Source organism: Pristiophorus japonicus, chromosome 3 (genome assembly GCF_044704955.1).
Source record: "Pristiophorus japonicus isolate sPriJap1 chromosome 3, sPriJap1.hap1, whole genome shotgun sequence".
Lineage (NCBI taxonomy): Eukaryota > Metazoa > Chordata > Chondrichthyes > Pristiophoridae > Pristiophorus > Pristiophorus japonicus.
The window spans coordinates 166,573,010-166,594,307 of record NC_091979.1 but is presented as its reverse complement, the minus strand read 5'-3'; the positions used below and the strand labels follow the sequence as shown (position 1 = coordinate 166,594,307).

The 21,298-nt window shown below is 43.2% G+C and overlaps 1 protein-coding gene across 1 annotated transcript in view; it reads left to right on the top strand.

Annotated features, from left to right (window-relative positions):
• LOC139254652 (calcium-responsive transcription factor-like) overlaps window positions 1–19,956 on the top strand; it is a 118,921-nt gene extending 98,965 nt beyond the window's left edge. Inside the window, exons 14-16 of the mRNA XM_070873783.1 lie at window positions 1,115–1,212; window positions 1,586–1,961; window positions 17,982–19,956. Coding sequence (XP_070729884.1) covers window positions 1,115–1,212; window positions 1,586–1,961; window positions 17,982–18,082 — 575 coding nt within the window. The 3' untranslated portion in view covers window positions 18,083–19,956. The remainder of the gene's footprint in view (window positions 1–1,114; window positions 1,213–1,585; window positions 1,962–17,981) is intronic.
• The last annotated feature ends 1,342 nt before the right edge of the window (window positions 19,957–21,298 follow it).

Sequence of the window (21,298 nt, the reverse complement as noted above, 5' to 3'; positions counted from 1 at the left end):
TGCTTCCCCCTCTCTTTCTTGCGATGGGTTGCGGCAGTGCAGTGAGCCGGCTCTGGTTTTGGGAAGGTGACGATCTGTCTCAGCCCAGATGAGCCAGGAGGAAAAAGTGCAAAAGCCAGGGGAGCGAAATTAGGTTTCCGACCCCTTCAAATTATTTTGAGGGGACTCTAGATTATTTCTGCTTGATAATGAAAACAATTGGCAATCAAGGGCAGGGTGATGTATTAATGAAGAATAAAAAGATGGAAGGGAAGTGCAGCTGTTACCAACTACCTTGATTTAAAAATTCTCATCCTTGTGCAAATCCTCCAGCCTCGCTCCCTAACTCTAACCACTGTGTTCTTCCAACACCGGCCTCTTGTGCATCCCTCACTTCCTTTGCCCCACCATTGACAAAAGTGCCTTCAGCCATCTAAGCCCTAAGCTCTGGAATTTCCTCCACAAACTTTTTTGCCTCTCTAACTCTCTCTCCTTTAAGACACTAATTAAAACCTACCTCTTTGACCAAGCATTTAGTCACCTCTCCTAATGTCTCCTCCTTTGGCTTGGTGTCAGTTTCTGTCTGATTATGCTCCTGTGGGATGCCTTGGGATGTTAAAGCCACTATGTAAATTCAAGTTGTTGTTGAGTGTGTACGTATGTTTTAAAGTGTCAATTCTTTGAATATTTGTGTGTTAGACATCAGTACAACTCCAATTCTTCCTCCTTCATTGAATCTCCACATACAAATAGGAGCTACCATCATCCCAGGAGAGAAAAATCAACTGAGACGCTGTCCCTTTTCCCCTCCGACCCTATCTTGAAGATTTTTACTCTTGCTGAGTACAGTTCCATGATTCTACCAGCGGGCTGGTACCCAAGTAGTCATTATACAGATACCCTCGCAAGGTATCTGTTCTTAGCTGATGTCCACATGCATATTTTCCAGCAAGGGTAACTGACTAGTGATCATCAATAGAAGTCTTGACATTTAGTTCACCCTCTGTAATCAGAGGTGCTGAGGCCAATTGTAGCACCCCAAAAGCTGCCTGGAAAGAGATAACTAACTCAATGTAGACTGCAAATTGAACCTGTACGGCTTAGTATCTCACAAAATATGCATTTACCCACAAAGCCATCAAGACAAGTGGCATTTACTTTGAGAAAATCCATGCTTTGGATGCTGAAGATGATCCTGGATGTGATCTTTTTCTCCTGTTGGGACTTATGTCTGTTGGTTCCCACGATAAAGAAAATTCTACCTTTTAACTTTCAAACCAAAGAAATTCTATCAGGTTTTGGTCCTTCCTTTCAGCCATTGAGTTTTCATCAAAGCTTAGGAATTTTGACATTTCAATTTCAGGTTAAACTGAAACTAATTTTAGTGCAACCAGTAGCTCCTTGGGTTACATTCTGTTCCAGCTTACCACAGTTAATCCCAACCCAGGGCAAGAATTTTCATAAATGGGTTGTGTCCCAAGTAATTTTCTTTCCCTTTAGCAATTTCTATTTTATGTGGCAGGTTGAAGTTCGTTCAAAACATTAGTTATTTACAGTAAATTATTTATTGGTGTTTGCAAGTTGTTTTCTTCTTTCTCTGTCTAAGGGCTTACAGTTACAGCCAGCATTCGCTTCTTCTGACACAACCACAGTTGTTACATTGAATTCCCATCAACCAGGCATCAGCAGCCCTTCTACAGTGTTGGATTCAAGCAGCCCCACTGCACAGCAACAGCAGGTTTTCAGCCAAGCTCACTTCCTCCAGCTCAGCAGCTCGCTGTCAGGATGCGACTCTGCAGCTTCAGCCTTGGTCGGTGTGTCCGTATCTGAGCAGAATATGGTCAGCATGGGGCAGCTGGTAACAGTCGGAGCATCTATTGCTGGAGACACTGGCCCTGATGGAGGAGTTCACCAGATCTTGCTTGGATCTGGGCAGACCATCCCTGTACAGATCATGGAAGCCTCATCACCTTCCACAGTCAGTAAGTTTAGTTACATTTGCTTGTTAATGAAACTTGGTGCTTGAATTTTAAGTCTGTTTGGAGATATTCTAGGTTTAATGAATTCACAATTTGGGGTTGTTCTCACATTGAAATTTAAACAAATCTCTAAATAAATCACTAAATTATTATTTTTTTTTCTCTATTATTGCATTATAGCTGCTATATTTGAAAGGAAGGATGGGAAAAGACTATCAGACCCACCCTATCCAGACATGGTGCAACCCCCACCCCTATCTCCCAAACCAAACATAAAACTTAGTATTTCAGAAAATAATTCTTGGTCATTCTTCTCTGACTCCTAAGGCAGTTAAGCAAAGCTCCAGGAGTAAAAAGTTATGGGGAGCGGGCAGGGAAGTGGAGCTGAGCCCAAGATTACATCAGCCATGATCTTATTAAATGGCAGAGCAGGCTTGCGGGACCAAATGGCTTACTCCTGCTCCTATTTCTTATGTTCTATTGTGATTATATAATTGCTCAAATCCTAGTTAACTAGCGATTTACATTCTGCAACTGAAAATGTCCTTTTCACAAAGGAACCAATTAAGTTCCTTTTAGTAGACTATAGTAAATCCATACCCACCGCATACTTCAGTGGTCTGTTCGAGAGGGTGATGACTTTTTGCTAAAATAAATATTTACTAGAATTTCTTTCCTAAGGTTATTATATGCATTTCCTTTAGTCCTACCGCTCTGTTTCACCCCAAATAACCATCTTCATTAATTTAAAACCATATCTTCTGTAGGCTTGCCTTTCTCTGAAATAAATAGTCCAAACTCTTGAAGCCAATCCTGCTAATTATGCCTTTATAGCTATGTATCATTCTGATTCCTCTGCACCTTCTCTAAAGTCTTTATCCTTTGTCACTTGTGGTTTTCCAAAACTTTACACTGTAGATGTATTACAAAGCCTTGTATAGCCTGAGTATAGTACTCTTTGTTTTGTGCTCGACCCTAAAAAGGCAATGTCCAATCCAAGTTGTTTTCCTAATAATGCTAATGGCCATTTCAGAGGGCAGTTAAGAGTCAACCACACTGCTGTGGATCTGGAGTCACATATAGACCAGACTGGGTAAGGACGGCAGGTTTCCTTCCCCAAAGGATGTTAGTGAACCAGTTGGGTTTTCACAACTATCCGATAGTTTCATGGTCAATATTACTGATACTAGCTTTTTGTCCAGATTTCTTTTAATTAACTGAATTTAAATTCCCCAGCTGCTGGGATTTGAACTTGTGTCTCTGGATTATTAGTCTAGTCCTCTGGATTTACTGGTCCAGTAACATAACCATACACATACTGAACCATTAATGAGTTGTCAGCTATTATCCCAAGTGTTGTTCTTGATCCATAGCCATAATGGTAGACCTGTATGGAACATTTCTTCTATTACATTAGTACAACTGGAGATTTCCAACACCAAATGTATGCTTTGCATTTGTCCATATTGAAAGACATCTGCCACACATAGGCCCATTCCCATAACATATCTAAATTGGGTGCAATACATGGATTTAATGTAAATTATTAACCACTATGCACATTTTGTATCATCTGTAAATTTTCTATACTATTGCTTAAATTTATACAAAATTCAGTAATTTCACTCTGCATTGATCCCATTGCATATCACTTACATTGGTAACAGTTTCAAGCAGGAGAAAAACTTCAATCCACTTAACCCACTAACCAATCCACAGTATTCCGTGTTGGTGCATTTCTAATAACTCTGAATCTCATTTGTTGACAAGTATCTGTCTAGTTTCTTCTTGAAACACATTAAGGTTTCTTGTTACATCACCCATGTCAATAATCTGTTCCACCCTATTAGTAAAAAAAAAGTTACTCCTGCATTTCCTATTTTCTTTTGTTGTCCTTAATTTGTAGGTATGACTCCCTATGCTTAAATTCTGTACATGGCCGAAAAGCTTACCTAGATCCAATTTGTTGAAACCTTTCATAATTTTAAACACTTCTATCATATCACTTCTGTCTTGCCTTTTCAAGAAAGAATGGACCAAGGGTAGTCAATCTTTTCTCAAACATCATTCCTTTTAAGTTCTGAGATCAACTGTGTAATCTTTCTCTCTGCCTCCTCCAATAGCTGAAAATCCTTTTTCAAATGGAGAGACCAAAACTACACAAGCTGCTCCAGATGTGGTTTCATCAGTGTGAAATACAGTTTTAAAATGACCTCTGTTATACTTCTTGCTATGATCCCAATATTTTGTTAGCTTTTTAACAACCTGGAAACATTGTGCTGATGGTTTTAGTGTCTTGTCTACCAAAACCCCAAGATCTCCCTCTTGCTCTGAGCTTAGATACAGTTCATTCCCATTTAACATAACATTCCACATCAATCTTCCCTCTGCCGTATCTCAGAATCTTATAGTTAAACATTGTTCTATCTGATGAGGAGTAAATCGTGTTTCATTTAAAGAGAAAAGAAAAAACTTTTCTATGCATTTATATAGCATCTTTCGTGTCTTCAGAACATCCCAAAGTGCTTACTTTTGAAGTGTAGTCATTGTTATACAGGAAAACAAAGCAAATTCGAAATAAAGTAAATGAATTGACGGCACAAATCATTACAAATGGGTATGATTTGGTGGCCATTACAGAAACGTGGTTGCAGGGTGGCCAAGACTGGGAATTAAACATACAGGGGTATCTGACAATTCGAAAAGATAGACAAGAAGGGAAAGGAGGTGGGGTAGCTCTGTTAATAAAGGAAGATATCAGGGCAGTTGTGAGAGACGATATTGGCGCCAATGAACAAAATGTTGAATCATTGTGGGTGGAGATTAGAGATAGTAAGGGGAAAAAGTCACTGGTGGATGTAGTTTATAGGCCCCCAAATAATAACTTCACGGTGGGGCGGGCAATAATCAAGGGAATAATAGAGGCATGTGAAAAAGGAACGGCAGTAATCATGGGAGATTTTAACCTACATATCGATTGGTCAAATCAAATTGCACGGGGTAGCCTTGAGGAGGAATTCATAGAATGCATACGGGATTGTTTCTTAGAACAGTATGTTACAGAACCTACAAGGGAACAAGCTATCTTAGATCTGGTCCTGTGTAATGAGATAGGAATAATAAACGATCTCCTAGTAAAAGATCCTCTCGGAATGAGGGATCACAGTATGATTGAATTTGTAATACAGATTGAGGGTGAGGAAGTAGTGTCTCAAACGAGAGTACTATGCTTAAACAAAGGGGACTACAGTGGGATGAGGGCAGAGTTGGCTAAAGTAGACTGGGAACGCAGACTAAACGGTGGCACAATTGAGGAACAGTGAAGGACTTTTAAGGAGCTCTTTCATAGTGCTCAACAAAAATATATTCCAGTGAAAAAGAAGGGCGGTAAGAGAAGGGATAACCAGCCGTGGATAACCAAGGAAATAAAGGAGAGTATCAAATTAAAAACCAATGCGTATAAGGTGGCCAAGGTTAATGGGAAAATAGAAGATTGGGAAAATTTTAAACGTCAGCAAAGAATGACTAAGAAAGCGATAAAGAAAGGAAAGATAGATTACGAAAGTAAAATTGCGCAAAACATAAAAACAGATAGTAAAAGCTTTTACCGATATATAAAATGGAAGAGAGTGACTAAAGTAAATGTTGGTCTCTTAGAAGAAGAGAAGGGGGATTTAATAATGGGAAATGTGGAAATGGCTGAGACCTTAAACAATTATTTTGCTTCGGTCTTCACAGTGGAAGACACAAAAACCATGCCAAAAATTGCTGGTCACGGGAATGTGGGACGGGAGGACCTTGAGACAATCACTACTACTAGAAGGGTAGTGCTGGACAGGCTAATGGGACTCAAGGAAGACCAGTCCCCTGGTCCTGATGAAATGCATCCCAGGGTATGAAAAGAGATGGCGAAAGTTATAGCAGATGCATTCGTTATAATCTACCAAAATTCTCTGGACTCTGGGGAGGTACCAGCGGATTGGAAAGCAGCTAATGTAACGCCTCTGTTTAAAAAAGGGGGCAGACAAAAGGCAGGTAACTATAGGCTGGTTAGTTTAATATCTGTAGTGGGGAAAATGCTTGAAGCTATCATTAAGGAAGAAATAGCGGGACATCTACATAGGAATAGTGCAATCAAGCAGACGAAACATGGATTCATGAAGGGGAAAACATGTTTAACTAATTTACTGGAATTCTTTGAGGATATAACGAGCATGGTGGATAGAGGTGTACCGATGGATGTGATGTATTTAGATTTTCAAAAGGCATTCGATAAGGTGCCACACAAAAGGTTACTGCAGAAGATAAAGGTACGCAGGGTTAGTGGAAATGTATTAGCATGGATCGAGAATTGGCTGGCTAACAGAAAGCAGAGAGTCAGGATAAATGGGTCCTTTTTGGGTTGGAAATCGGTGGTTAGTGGTGTGCCACAGGGATCGGTGCTGGGACCACAACTGTTTACAATATACATAGATGACCTGGAAGAGGGGACGGAGTGTAGTGTAAAAACATTTGCAGATGACACAAAGATTAGTGGGAAAGCGGGTTGTGTAGAGGACACAACGAGGCTGCAAAGAGATTTAGATCGGTTAAGCGAATGGGCTAAGGTTTGGCAGATGGAATACAATGTCGGAAAATGTGAGGTCATCCACCTTGGGGGGAAAAAAAAAACAGTAAAAGGGAATATTATTTGAATGGGGAGAAATTACAACATGCTGCGGTGCAGAGGGACCTGGGGGTCCTTGTGCATAAATCGCAAACTATTAGTTTGCAGGTGCAGCAGGTAATCAGGAAGGCGAATAGAATGTTGGCCTTCATTGCGAGAGGGATGGAGTACAAAAGCAGGGAGGTCCTGCTGCAACTGTACAGGGTATTGGTGAGGCCGCAGCTGGAGTACTGTGTGCAGTTTTGGTCACCTCACTTAAGGAAGTATATACTAGTTTTGGAGGGGGTACAGAGACGATTCACTCGGCTGATTCCGGAGATGAGGGGGTTACCTTATGATGGTAGATTGAGTAGACTGGGTCTTTACTCGTTGGAGTTCAGAAGGATGAGGGGTGATCTTATAGAAACATTTAAAATAATGAAAGGGATAGACAAGATAGAGGCAGAGAGGTTGTTTCCACTGGTCGGGGAGACTAGAACTAGGGGGTACAGCCTCAAAATACGGGGGAGCCAATTTAAAACCGAGTTGAGAAAGAATTTCTTCTCTCAGAGGGTTGTGAATCTGTGGAATTCTCTGCCCAAGGAAGCAGTTGTGGCTAGCTCATTGAATGTATTCAAATCACATAGATAGATTTTTAACCAATAAGAGAATTAAGGGTTATGGGGAACGGGTGGCTAAGTGGAGCTGAGTCCACGGCCAGATCAGCCATGATCTTGTTAAATGGCGTAGCACGCTCGAGGGGCTAGATGGCCTACTCTGTTCCTAGTCCTTATGTTCTTATGTAAATATATTCACAGCATGGTACAAGAAACAGCAATTGAGATAAATTACCAGTTAATCTGTTTTGGCATTGTTGGTTGAGAGCGAAATGTTGAGCCGTACACCAATCAAACTCCCTGCTCTTTGAATCATACCATGGGATCTTTTATGTCCATCTGAATGACTAACGGGGCCTCAGTTGAACATCACATCCTCCAACAATACACAGTCCTTCATTACTCGATTGTGTGCTCAAGTCCTGCAGTGGGGCTTGAACCATCTCTGCCTTGGAGGTGATGGTGCTGCCATTCAGCCAAGCTGACAAATCAACCTCACTGAAATAAATTTCCAAAACTTGGGAACTGTGTCTTTTTTGAAATTATACAAAAACAGTGTTCTCTATCATATACTATCGGTTTAATCTTCAGTCAGTACTACAAAGAGGAGGATATGTGCATCTGCCTATTTTAAGTTTTGGTAGAACAATATTAGATAATGTAGCCTTCTCAAACACTCATGTCCAAAAGCAAAATACTGCGGATGTTGGAATCTGAAATAGAAACAGAAAATGCTGGAAATCTCAGTTGGTCAGGCAGCATCTGTGGAGAGAAGCAGGGTTAACGTTTCGGGTCGATGACCCATCGTCAGAACTGCCAAGAAATTGTGACCAATAAAGGTTGTACAATTCTTCCTCATTTTTGAAGTTTCACATTGTTATGTATGCAACACCTTGTAACCAGCATTCTACCGCCACCAGAGGGCACATCTGTTGGAGTCCCAAGGGATCCCACCATCCTTTGGAAGTACTGCGTATAAGCAGGCCTCCCATGCCAGGTCACTCGAGTCAGAATAAAAAGACTAAGGTCGCACTTGCTCAAGTCTACGTTACTCAGTCACGTTGCTTTATTTGAGACATAACAACTGGCGTCGAGTAGTAGATAACGAACCATCACGCGAAAATGCAGAGAACTGTTGGTATCCTGGAGAAATTCTCAGAAGGTGACGATTGGGAAGTCTTCGTGGAGCGACTCCACCAATACTTAGTAGCCAACGAGCTGGAAGGGAATGAGAACGCTGCCAAACGAAGGGCGATCCTCCTCACCGTCTGCGGGGCAACAACCTATGGCCTCATGAAGAATCTTCTTGCTCTGGTGAAACCAACAACCAAATTGTATAAAGAACTGTGTACGCTGGTCTGGGAGCACCTAAATCCGAAGGAGAGCGTTCTGATGGCAAGGTATCAATTTTATACATGTCAACGGTCTGAAGGCCAGGAAGTGGCGAGCTATGTTGCCGAGCTAAGGCGCCTTGCAGGACATTGCGAATTCATTGGATTCCTGGAGCAAATGCTAAGAGACGTTTTTGTGCTTGGCATTGGCCATGAGGTTATCCTTTGCAAACTACTGACTGTTGAAACATCGAACCTGAGCAAAGCCATAACGATAGCCCAGGCATTTATGTTCTCCAACGATAACACCAAACAAATTTCACAGCATAAAGATGCATCGGCAAGTACTGTTCACAAAGTAACATCGTTTTCAGGCAGGAATGCATATGGCAGAGCGTACACGCCTGCAGCTGCACGACCTCAGATGACTCGAAGTCCGCCATCGTGTCAATGCGAGGCAATTAACACTTTGTTGGCGCTTCGGAGGTGATCATCGAGCCCATCAATGCCGCTTCAAACACTATGCGTGCAAAGGCTGTGGAACAATGGGACACCTCCAGCAAATGGGCAGACGAGCGGCAAACCCTGCAAATCACCACGTTGCAGAGGAACACCGATCCATGGCGGATCAAACTGAACTAAAGACTCGAACCGAGGAGGCAGAAGTGTACGGGATACATACCTTCACCATGAAATGTCTACCAATCAAGTTAAAAATTGAACTGAACGGAATTCCAGTATCTATGGAATTGGACATGGGTGCGAGTCAGTCTATCAGCAAAAAGGCCTTCGAGAGGCTGTGGTGCAACAAGGCACAAAGGTCCAAGCTGAGGCCTATTCATATCAAGCTGAGAACTTACACTAAAGAGCTGATCCCTGTAATTGGCAGTGCAGCAGTAAAAGTCTCCTTTGATGGAACGGTGCACGAATTACCACTATGGATTGTACCAGGAGATGGTCCCACACTGTTCGGCTGGGAAAAATCCGCTGGAACTGGGACGACATGGGAGCGCTTTCGTCCGTCGACGATGTCTCATGTGCCCAGGTTTTGAGCAAGTTCCCGTCATTGTTTGAGCCAGGCATCGGAAATTTCTCTGGGGTGAAGGTGCAGATCCACTTGGTTCCCGGTACACGACCCATCCACCACAAGGCACGGGTGGTACTGTACATGATGCGAGAGAAAGTGGAGATCAAGCTGGACAGGCTGCAACGAGAGGACATCATTGCGCCGGTTGAGTGCAACGAGTGGGCCAATCCGATTGTTCCGGTTCTCAAGGGTGATGGCACGGTCAGAATTTGTGGGGACTATAAAGTAACGATTAACCGTTTTTCGCTGCTACTCAAGGCAGACACCTTATTTACAACGCTGGCAGGAGGGAAGACGTTCACCAAGTTAGACCTGACCTCAGCCTACATGCCGCAGGAGCTGGCGGAATCTTCGAAAGGCCTCACCTGCATCAACACGCACAAAGGTCTGTTCATCTACAATAGATGCTCGTTTGGGATTCGATCAGCCGCGGCTATTTTGCAAAGAAACATGGAAAATCTGCTAAAGTCGGTTCCGTGCACCGTGGTTTTCCAGGACGACATATTGATCACAGATCGGGACACCATCGAACACTTGCAGAACCTGGAAGAGGTTCTAAACTGGCTAGATCGTGTGGGACTCGGGTTGAAACGCTCGAAGTGTGTTTTCCTGGCGCCAGAGGTAGAGTTCTTAGGTAGAGAAGAATCTCGGCAGACAGCATCGGACCCACCGATGCCGTGTCGGAGGCCATCAAGAATGCACTGAGACCACAGAACGTGACGGAGCTGCGGTCGTTCCTGGGACTCCTTAATTATTTTGGTAATTTCCTACCCGGGTTAAGCACCTTGCTAGAACCTCTACATGTTTTGCTACGCAAGGGAGATGACTGGATATGGGGGAAATCACGAGACTGCTTTTGAGAGCCAGAAATCTGTTATGTTCCAACAAACTGCTTGTTCTGTATGACCCATGTAAATGTTTAGTGCTAGCTTGCGATGCGTCTTCGTACGGGGTAGGATGTGTATTACAACAAGCAAATGAATCGGGAACATTGCAACCAGTCGCTTCTGCATCCAGGAGTTTGTCCAAAACCGAAAGGGCCTACAGCATGATTGAAAAAGAAGCTCTGGCATGCATTTACGGGGTGAAAAAAATACATCAGTATCTGTTTGGGCTTAAGTTCGAGTTAGAAACTGACCATAAGCCGCTCACATCGCTATTCTCAGAGAGCAAAGGTATTAATACCAATGCCTCTGCTCGCATCCAAAGATGTGTGCTCATGCTGTCTGTGTATAACTATAATTTGCCACAGGCCAGGCACAGAGAGCTGTGCTGATGCTCTCAGTCGGCTACCATTGCTACCTCCGGGGTGGAAATTGCACAGCCTGCAGACTTGCTCTTGGTGATGGATGCATTTGAAAACGAAAAGTCACCTGTTACAGCCCGCCAGATCAGGACCTGGACCAGCCAGGATCCTTTACTGTCCTTTGTTTTAAAAAAAAAACTGTGTCCTCCATGGGAGCTGGTCCAGCATCCCAGCGGAGATGCATGAAGAGATCAAGCCGTTCCAGTGGCGCAAAGACGAAATGTCCATACAGGCGGACTGTCTTGTGGGGGAATCGCGTGGTTTTGCCTAAGAAAGGAAGGGAAATGTTCATACGCGACCTACACAGTACCCACCCAGGCATAGTAATGATGAAAGCCGTAGCCAGATCCCATGTGTGGTGGCCCGGCATCGACTCAGATTTGGAGTCTTGCATGCGCCAATGCAACACTTGCTCTCAACTGAGCAATGCACCCAGGGAGGCACCACTAAATTTGTGGTCATGCCCTCCAAACCATGGTCTAGGATCTACGTTGACTTCACTGGCCCGTTGCTAGGCAAAATGTTCTTGGTTGTTGTGGATGCATATTCAAAATGGATTGAGTGTGTAATAATGTCTGTAAGCACGTCCACTGCCACCATCGAAAGCCTACAAGCCATGTTTGCCATGCACGGCCTACCTGATGTCCTTGTCAGCAACAATGGGCTGTGCTTCACCAGCGCTGAATTCAAGGAATTCATGACCTGCAAAGGGATCAAGCACATCACATCTGCCCCGTTCAAGCCCGCATCTAACGGCCAGGCAGAACGGGCAGTCCAAACCATCAAGCAAAGCTTGAAACGCGTGTCGGAAGGCTCCCTGAAGACCCGCCTGTCCCGAGTCCTGCTCAGCTGCCGCACAAGACCCCACTCGCTCACCGGGGTTCCACCTGCCAAACTGCTCACGAAAGGGGCGCTCAAAACAAGGCTCTCTCTAGTCCACCCTGATCTCCATGATCATGTCGAGGGCAGGCAGCATCAACAAAGCATGTATCATGATCACGCAAATTTGTCACGTGATATTGAAGTCAATGACCCTGTATTTGTACTCGACTATGAACATGGTCCCAAATGGCTTGCTGGTACTGTCATAGCCAAAGAAGGAAGTAGGGTGTTTGAGGTCAAACTTGCAAATGGACTAACTTGCAGAAAGCATTTGGACCAAACCAAACTGCGATTCACAGGCAGCCACGAGCAACCTGAAGAGGACACCACCAACTTCAACCCTCCGATACACATACAAGTGGCAATCGACATCACGGTTGACCACGAAGCTGAACTCATCATCCCCAGCAGCCCAGCAAGGCCAGCTGTGCAGCAGCCCAGCGAAGACCCAACCAACTCACCTGCACCTGTGTTTGTACCGAGACGATCGACTAAGGAGCGGAAAGCCCTAGTAATTGTACTATTGACTTGGGGGGGGTGGGTAACCAGCATTTTACTGCCACCAGAGGGCACATCTGTTGGGAGTCCCAAGGGATCCCAGCATTCCTTGGGAGCACTGCATATAAGCAGGCCTCCCATGCTGTGCCAGGTCACACTTGCTCAAATCTACAGTACCCAGTCACGTTGCTTTATTTGAGACATAACACACATAAAATAGAATTTTAGCTCTCGCCTACTTGGGGATTGCAGGTGAATAAATCAAGCAATATGACTACGAAAAATTGCACAATTAACAATCTAGTTCCCTGATGCACTGAATAAGAGGCCATACTTTAGTCTGCATCTTCAATTCTTTCTTTCCCTTTGGCAGCAGAAAGAATTGAAGATGCATACTAAAGTATGGCCTCTTATTCAGTTCTGTTATGTGCCTCAAAAGTGAAAGTTAGTTTCAGTGTTCTTCATCTGGAGTGGCTTTCTGGTTTGCTGAGAGCAAAATCCCATGAAACTTTTTTTGACCTTGACCGCCATCATATCCAGTTGCAGTCACCGGTCCATGCCAGTTGCTGGGTTTAAGATTTGATCCCTACCCAGTTTGGCCTATACATGACTGCAGTCCCACGCTATGCTGGTGACTCTTAATGCCCTCTGAGGTTGCCGAGCATGCCATTCAGTTATCAGGACAAGTAGAAATAGTAACATACGAACAGGAGCCCCTCGAGCCTATTTCGCCATTTAATGAGATCACGGCTGATCTGTGACCTAACTCCGTAATATCCGTCTTTGCCCCATATCCCTTAATACCTTTGGTTAACAAAATCTATCAATGTCAGATTTAAAATTAACAATTGACCATGCATCAATTGCCGTTTGCAGAAGAAAGTACAAAAAGTCCAGTGTGTAGAAGTGTCTCCTAACTTCACTCCTGAAAGGCCAGTCTAATTTTTTGACTATGCCCCTCGTCCTAGATTCCCCAACCAACGGATATAGGTTCTCTCTATCTACCCTATCAGTTCCCCATAATATCTCAACAACTTTGATAAATCACCGCTTAACCATCTAAATTCCAGAGAATACAACCCTAGTTTGTGTAATCTATCCTCATAATTTAACTCTTGGAGTACAAGTATCATTCTAATAAATCTACGCTGCACTATTGTCTGGCACTACCGCCATGCTAAATGGGATTTATTGAGAACAGATCTAACAACTCAACTGGGCATTCATGAGGCGCAGTGGGCCATCAGTAGCAGAAATGTGTTCCACCACAATCTGTAACCTCATGGCCCGACATATCCCTCACTCCACCATTACCATCAAGTCATGGGACCAAGCCGAGTTTAATGATGAATGTGGAGGAGCATGTCAGGAGCAGTACCAGGTGTATCTAAAAATGAAGTGCCAACCTGGGGCAGCTGCAACACAGCTTCCACAATACATGCTAAACAATGAAACAGCATGCTATAGACAGAGTTAAGTGATCTCACAACCAACAGATTCGATCCAAGCTCTGCAATCCTGCCACATGATGGTGGACAATTAAACAACTAACGGAAGGAGAAGGCTCCATAAACAACCCCATCCTGAACAATGGCAGAGCCCAGCATGAGAGTGCAAAAGACGAGGCTGAAGCATTCGCAACCATCTTGAGCCAGAAGTGTTGAGTTGATCCATCTCAGCCTCCTCCTGAGGTCCCCATCATTACAGAAGGCAGTCTTCAGCCAATTCGATTCACTCCACATGATATCAAGAAATGGCTGACCACTCTGGATACAACAAAGGCTGTGGGTCTCATCCAGGCTGTCATGCTGAAGACTAGTGCTCCAGAACTAGCCATGCCTCCAGTGTGGTTAGGGAGCACTTTCTAGACTTGAATGTGCATTGGTCTTGCCAAACTCTGAGTTGATTCATGTGAAATGGAAGGGCATTGGGAGCAGGGGTCTCCAGGTGCCACTAATATCGTCCAGCATTGGTCGTCAGATGTTTCCAGCTTTTGATTTGGTTACCACAGACACTATCAGAATGACCAAAGGACCCTGGTCTTCCAACTGGCTCGGGTGCTTTTGTTTCCACCAGCACAAACATTAGTACTGGCTGATGGAGCCAATCCAGCTTCAGAGCAGGTGCCATTTTGACAATATGGCTGCACAAGAAGCAGTTATAGTCACAGACCATATGCACTATCGCTAGTAACCTGCTTGTAAATGAAAGAACAAATTGTCACACAAGACGCACCAATCAGAGATTTTCTTGGAGTTCATGTTTTCAGTCATTATAAGTAATTTTATACCATGTACCTTGTTTGTTAAACAGGCTCCGACTCCGCCACCATACAATCCCTGCAACAATTTATTAGCACTGGTACTTACTTCTACCAGAGCAACTCTAGTGTTGTCCAACTCTAGTATCTCTCAGACTTTAGATTTTTTAGACAATCAACTACTTCAAACTAGGACATGCTGTTCAGACTCTTTCCCCACCTAACACACACACAAACTGGAACTGAAGCTCAAAGCCCCAGCTCACTCTTGAGTCAAATAGTACATTATCCAGATTGCTTCATAACGAGCTATATTCAGACTTGGAATGAATAATATTGTAGATATGGCGGACCAAAATTTTGTGTGGTTTTAGGTACCAACCCAAGTCCCTTTTCTTATCGCACACATCACTATGAAGAATCTGTAGCCTAGTCTTAACTTGACAGTTTTGGGAAAGCTTGCTCAAAAGCAGCTCTAGCTGTGATTCCTGTTCTGTCAATTACCTGCCAATTCATAGTCTTCCACTTCCAGATGAAGTAAGGCAAGTCGTCTATTCCGGGGAAAGTTCCAGTACTCCTTGGGTCTTAAGAGAAGTAGTGGCAGAGATTGTGGATGCATTGATTGTAATTTACCAAAATTCCCTGGATTCTGGGGAGGTCCCAGCAGATTGGAAAACTGCAAATGTAACGCCCCTATTTAAAAAAGGAGGCAGACAAAAAGCAGGAAACTATAGACCAGTTAGCCTAACATCTGTGGTTGGGGAAATGTTGGAGTCCATTATTAAAGAAGCAGTAGTAGGACATTTGGATAAGCAAAATTCAGTCAGGCAGAGTGAGCATGGATTTATGAAGGGGAAGTCATGTTTGACAAATTTGCTGGAGTTCTTTGAGGATGTAACGAACAGGGTGGATAAAGGGGAACCAGTGGATGTGGTGTATTTGGACTTCCAGAAGGCATTTGACAAGGTGCCACATAAAAGGTTACTGCACAAGATAAAAGTTCATGGGGTTGGGGGTAATATATTAGCATGGACAGAGGATTGGCTAACGAACAGAGAGTCGGGATAAATGGTTCATTCTCTGGATGGCAACCAGTAACTAGTGGGGTGCCGCAGGGATCAGTGCTGGGACCCCAACTCGATATTCTACATTAACGACTTGGCTACGTTACACTCAGTCCCTTCTTCCAAGTTTGCTGACTATACAAAGATGGGAGGAAAAGCAATGTGTGAGGAGGACACAAAAAAGCTGCAAAAGGACATAGACAGGCTAAGTGAGTGGGCAAAGATTTGGCAGATGGAGTATAATGTTAGAAAGTGTGAGGTCATGCACTTTGCCAGAAAAAAATCAAAGAGCAAGTAATTATTTAAATGGAGAGAAAGATTGCAAAGTGCTGCAGTACAGCAGGACCTGGGGGTACTTATGCATAAAACACAAAAGGATAGTATGCGGGTACAGCATGTGATCAGGAAGGCCAATGGTATCTTGGCCTTTATTGCAAAGGGGATGGAGTATGAAAGCAAAGAAGTCTTGCTGCAGCTATACAGGGTATTGGTGAGGCCACACCTGGAATACTGCATGCAGTTTTGGTTTCCATATTTACGAAAGGATATATTTTGGAGGCAGTTCAGAGAAGGTTCACTCGGTTGATTCAGGGGATGAGGGGGTTGACTTATGAGGAAAGGTTGAGTAGGTTGGGCCTCTACTCATTGGAATTCAGAAGAATGAGGTGTGATCTTATCGAAACGTATAAGATTATGAAAGGGCTTGACAAGGTGGATGCAGAGAGGATGTTTCCATTGCTGGGGGAGACTAGAACTAGAGGGTATGATCTTAGAATAAGGGGCCACCCATTTAAAACAGAGATGAGGAGAAATTTCTTCTCTGAGGGTTGTAACTCTGCACTTTGCTGCCACAGAGAACTGTGTAAGCTGGAACATTAAATAAATTTAAGACAGAAATAGACAGTTTCTTAAACGATAAGGGGTTATGGGGAGCGGGCGAGGAAGTGGATCTGGGTCCATGATCTTGAATGGCGGACCAGGCTTGAGGGGCAGTATGGCCTACTCCTGTTCCTATTTCTTATATTCTTATGTTCTCGAAAAGAAGTACAACAACCGGTATGTACGACAACCAGGGAGGCATTTAATCAACCATAGACCTCAGTGCCCTGAACGCCTTAATCTGAGGGAAAAGTGGTGCAATCTGGTGACTGGCTGGCTGCAGTCATCCTGGACCTCAAATATTTCCATATTGGGATCAGATAGTCCCACACACACTACCTCAGGATCAACACTGAGGATGCTCTGTACTAGTACAGAGTGCTGCTGGTCAAGCTCACATTACCCCCCCTCCTCATGGGTCTTTACCAAATGACTCACAGTAGCAGCAATCTTTCCAAGGCAAACAAGATTCTACAGTAGTTAATCACGGCATTTGGGAAGTTGTGTGATATTTTGCATTATTATATTGCACTCTGCTAGTTCCAAGGTTGTGTTCTGATGTCTCTGGATAAAAAATTGAGAGCAGGACTTCTTGTACAGTATAACAGGCAAGGATTACCCTTGGTGTAATTTTTTATAAAGGGGAAATGGCAAATCTAATTTTTCACATACTCAACAGCCAATAGTACCCTGTTATGTGGAAATTAAACCTCATTCAAAGAATTAGAAAGACTGTACCAAAAGTAGATAATCTAAAAATAATGTGTGCTCTTTTGCAATCTGGACTCCTAACAAAGGTGATTGAATTTACCTTGCCGATGTTGTTTATGTTCCTTGATGGCCATTAGAGAGGGGAGACCTTTATCCATTCTGTCATAACAGGGTACTAGCTGTTGTCTTTGGGGTTTAGAATGACTGCAGCCAGCCAGTCGCCAGATTGCACCACTTTAAGGAGTTCAGGGCACTGAGGTCTGTGGTTGATTAAATGCCTCCCCCAACCACATCGTACTACTTTTCAGGAAGTACTGGAGCTTTCCCCGGAATAGACAACTTGCCTTACTTCATTTGGAGTTGTAAATCAAATTCAAGTGCAGGGTAAAGTGAAAGACTGTTTTAACTGCATTGCCAACAATTCTCAGCAGCACCCAATGGAAGGATATGTACCTTAACTTCTCTTGGCTAATTTCAAACAGTTTCCTCATGCAGCACTCTTGAAAATTGATGCCTACGTGACATTTCAGACTGCATATTTCTGTTTTTAAGTGTTACATTCTGACTGATACCACACCATAATTAGTAAGTCCTAATGACATAGTTTTAAATTTATTACATGGATACAGGTATCTGTATCTCTCTCTCACTTGAAAGAAAACTTGTTTATTAATAAGTAATTTTTTGTTGTTTTGGTCCGTATGGTTGCTCTTCACTTGACTTGTTTTTAAATGTGATTCTAGCCCAGGACAGTTGTATTAGCCAAGTGAAAGAGGAATCTGAAGATGGGAGTCTACCAGCATCTGGGTCCTGCATGCCTGAGATAGCTGGACCAGGAGACTGAAGATCTTAATTCCACTCCATGTATGCAACCAAAGAAACCGGTGGCTCCCAGTGACTAGTGCTCAATAGCACCCTGGTGTGGGGAGATTCCTGGGCTATCATGAAACATATGGGAGATCCTGGTGGCAGACACAGACCAGGTTAAAGCTTTTCTTCCACTCCAGGAACAGGAATGTATTTGCCTATTTTGTAAGGCAAGATTTAAAAATTTTTTTGTCATATGCATGAACCTTCTGCTCAACCTGCTCCGTAAGAATGAACAGTGGGGGCATCTGAACATTTTAACAAAAATAGCTGCTCAGAGCTGCTTAAAGAAATATTCTCAGTTTTGATGGTCTACCCAATATGTATCCTTGAAATATCAACAAACACAAATAACAGATCAGCACTTTGTACAGGTCAGTATTCACCAGCTGGTATTGGAGCCTGTGCCAGCAACATAAGGATCATCATAAGTATAATTTTCCACTACAAGGCTGCTGCTTGCCAGTGTTAGCTATAGGTATTTCTGGTGCTGGTGCCAGATCTACACTGATGAGAGTACATGAATTAAAAGCATGCTGGATCTGATCAGACCGATATATTTATTCTGAAATTTTTGGAAACACAGTGGAAAAATGTGGACCGATTTGTACTGGTTGATGTCAGAGAAGGAGGCAGATTTGAGGTCTCTGGTGGTATCTTCAAAGCTGTGCAGGGGAAGCCTCTCTCGGGATTTTCTAATGCAGACATATAGCATGCAGAGCTTGGAAATGTTTGAGCTCTGGGACCTACAGCCTTTGAGAGTTCACCACCAGAAAGTATTCTTTATATGTGGATGTGTTGGAGGAAATTTCTTTGCTTTGCCGGATTCCTGTCAGTAGCTGTCCCTACTATGTTTTGGAATGTTTGCTCGTGGCATGAAGTAGCAGGAATCCAGAGATGCAAAGTTCCAGTTGAAGAAAGCATTTTTATTTCTTTATCTCATTGGATTGGAAGAGAAGTACATTGTATTTGTGGATTAACTCTCTTTCTGAGGTACTGGATTATTGGGAGGGGGAGGAGAGTTCTGGGAGAAATGTACAGCTCTTAATGTGTAAGCCAGTGTAATTGTGATTGAGGTGCTTTGTTCTGTAATGGGCACTCTGATCTTGAGGCAACCTCTGACCAGATCTTGTCATTATGAAGGCATTATTCCATGTTTTACACAAGTCTTTAATTAGCGATGAACAGTGCAAGTGCAACCATCGCAGAACTATCATATTTCTTCACACCTTTGGGTGTGTGGGTCACTTTATTGATGAGGGGCAGAGAATTGCTGCAGCATCTATTTCAGTACTATTCCACCTTTTGACTTTGAAATCTTTACAATCAACTGGTTATCTACAAAAATTAAACAGATAACTGAATGTAACATACATTGTGTATTTTATCTGTAAATATATTGCCTGTGGCATTTCAAAATTAAATTTTTTTTCCTTGGGAAGCTTTAAAGACTACCACAACAGATGCACATTAAAAAAAATTAAGGTGAGGGAAATGCACCTCGTGAGAAGATGATGATCGACTGGTTAAACCAACAGAACATCTTCAGTAATAAAATTATTTATTCCAGTAGTGTGAAACAGATGGAATTACTTTATTTTGGCCAATGTAGGACCAACTCTTCTGTTGCCCTGCCTGTCCTTTAGCAAGCTAACTGAGAACTGCCAATACACATTAGGAGTGTTACTTTTGCTTTTCTGATTACACAAATCTACCTGACATGTGAGCCATTAAACAGAAGTACACTTACTTCAGTGAAGTTTGATCACAGATAATGTTTAGTACATCAGTGTTTGCAGAAGATTGCAATGTTTTCTGAAAGTTTACAGCAGATGTAAAATAATTCAAATAAAGCCACTTTTAATTGTAATTTGTCTCTGTTTGTGTTTTTATTTAGACACATAGCAAATTATGTTTTCAGAACAGTGGCTGTGCTCAGAGTGTGGGATTGATGTGCATAATTGTTATACAAGGCTGCTGTTGTGTAAGGCTGCCACGGTATGATACATCACACTCATAATTTCATAATGGATGCATTGGTGATTATTTTCCAGCAGTCTATTGACTCTGGAGCAGTTCCTATGGACTGGCGGGTAGCTAATGTAACACTACTTTTTAAGAAAGGAGGGAGAGAGAAAACGGGGAATTATAGACCGGTTAGCCTGACATCAGTGGTGGGAAAATGTTGGAATCAATTATTAAAGATGAAATAGCAGCGCATTTGGAAAGCAGTGACAGGATCGGTCCAAGTCAGCGTGGATTTATGAAAGGGAAATCATGCTTGACAAATCTTCTAGAATTTTTTGAGGATGTAACTCGTAGAGTGAACAGGGGAGAACCAGTGGATGTGGTATATTTGGACTTTCAAAAGGCTTTTGACAAGGTCCCACACAAGAGATTGGTGTGCAAAATTAAAGCACATAGTATTGGAGGTAATGTATTGGTGTGGATCGAGAACTGGTTGGCAGACAGGAAGCAGAGAGTCGGGATAAATGGGTCCTTTTCAGAATGGTAGGCAGTGACTAATGGGGTGCCGCAGGGCTCAGTGTTGGGACCCCAGCTATTTACAATATACATCAATGATTTAGATGAAGGAATTGAGTGTAATATCTCCAAGTTTGCAGATGACACTAAGCTGGGTGGTGGTGTGAGCTGCGAGGAGGACGCTAAGAGGCTGCAGGGTGACTTGGACAGGTTAGGTGAGTGGGCAAATGCATGGCAGATGCAGTATAATGTGGATAAATGTGAGGTTATCCACTTTGGTGGCAAAAACACGAGGGCAGAATATTATCTGAATGGCGGAAAATTAGGAAAAGGGGAGGTGCAACGAGACCTGGGTGTCAAGGTTCATCAGTCATTGAAAGTTGGCATGCAGGTACAGCAGGCGGTGAAGAAGGCAAATGGCATGTTGGCCTTCATAGCTAGGGGATTTGAGTATAGGAGCAGGGAGATCTTACTGCAGTTGTACAGGGCCTTGGTGAGGCCTCACCTGGAATATTGTGTTCAGTTTTGGTCTCCTAATCTGAGGAAGGACGTTCTTGCTATTGAGGGAGTGCAGCAAAGGTTCACCAGACTGATTCCCGGGATGGCAGGACTGACATATGAGGAGAGACTGGATTGACTGAGCCTGTATTCACTGGAGTTTAGAAGAATGAGAGGGGATCTCATAGAAACATATAAAATTCTGACGGGA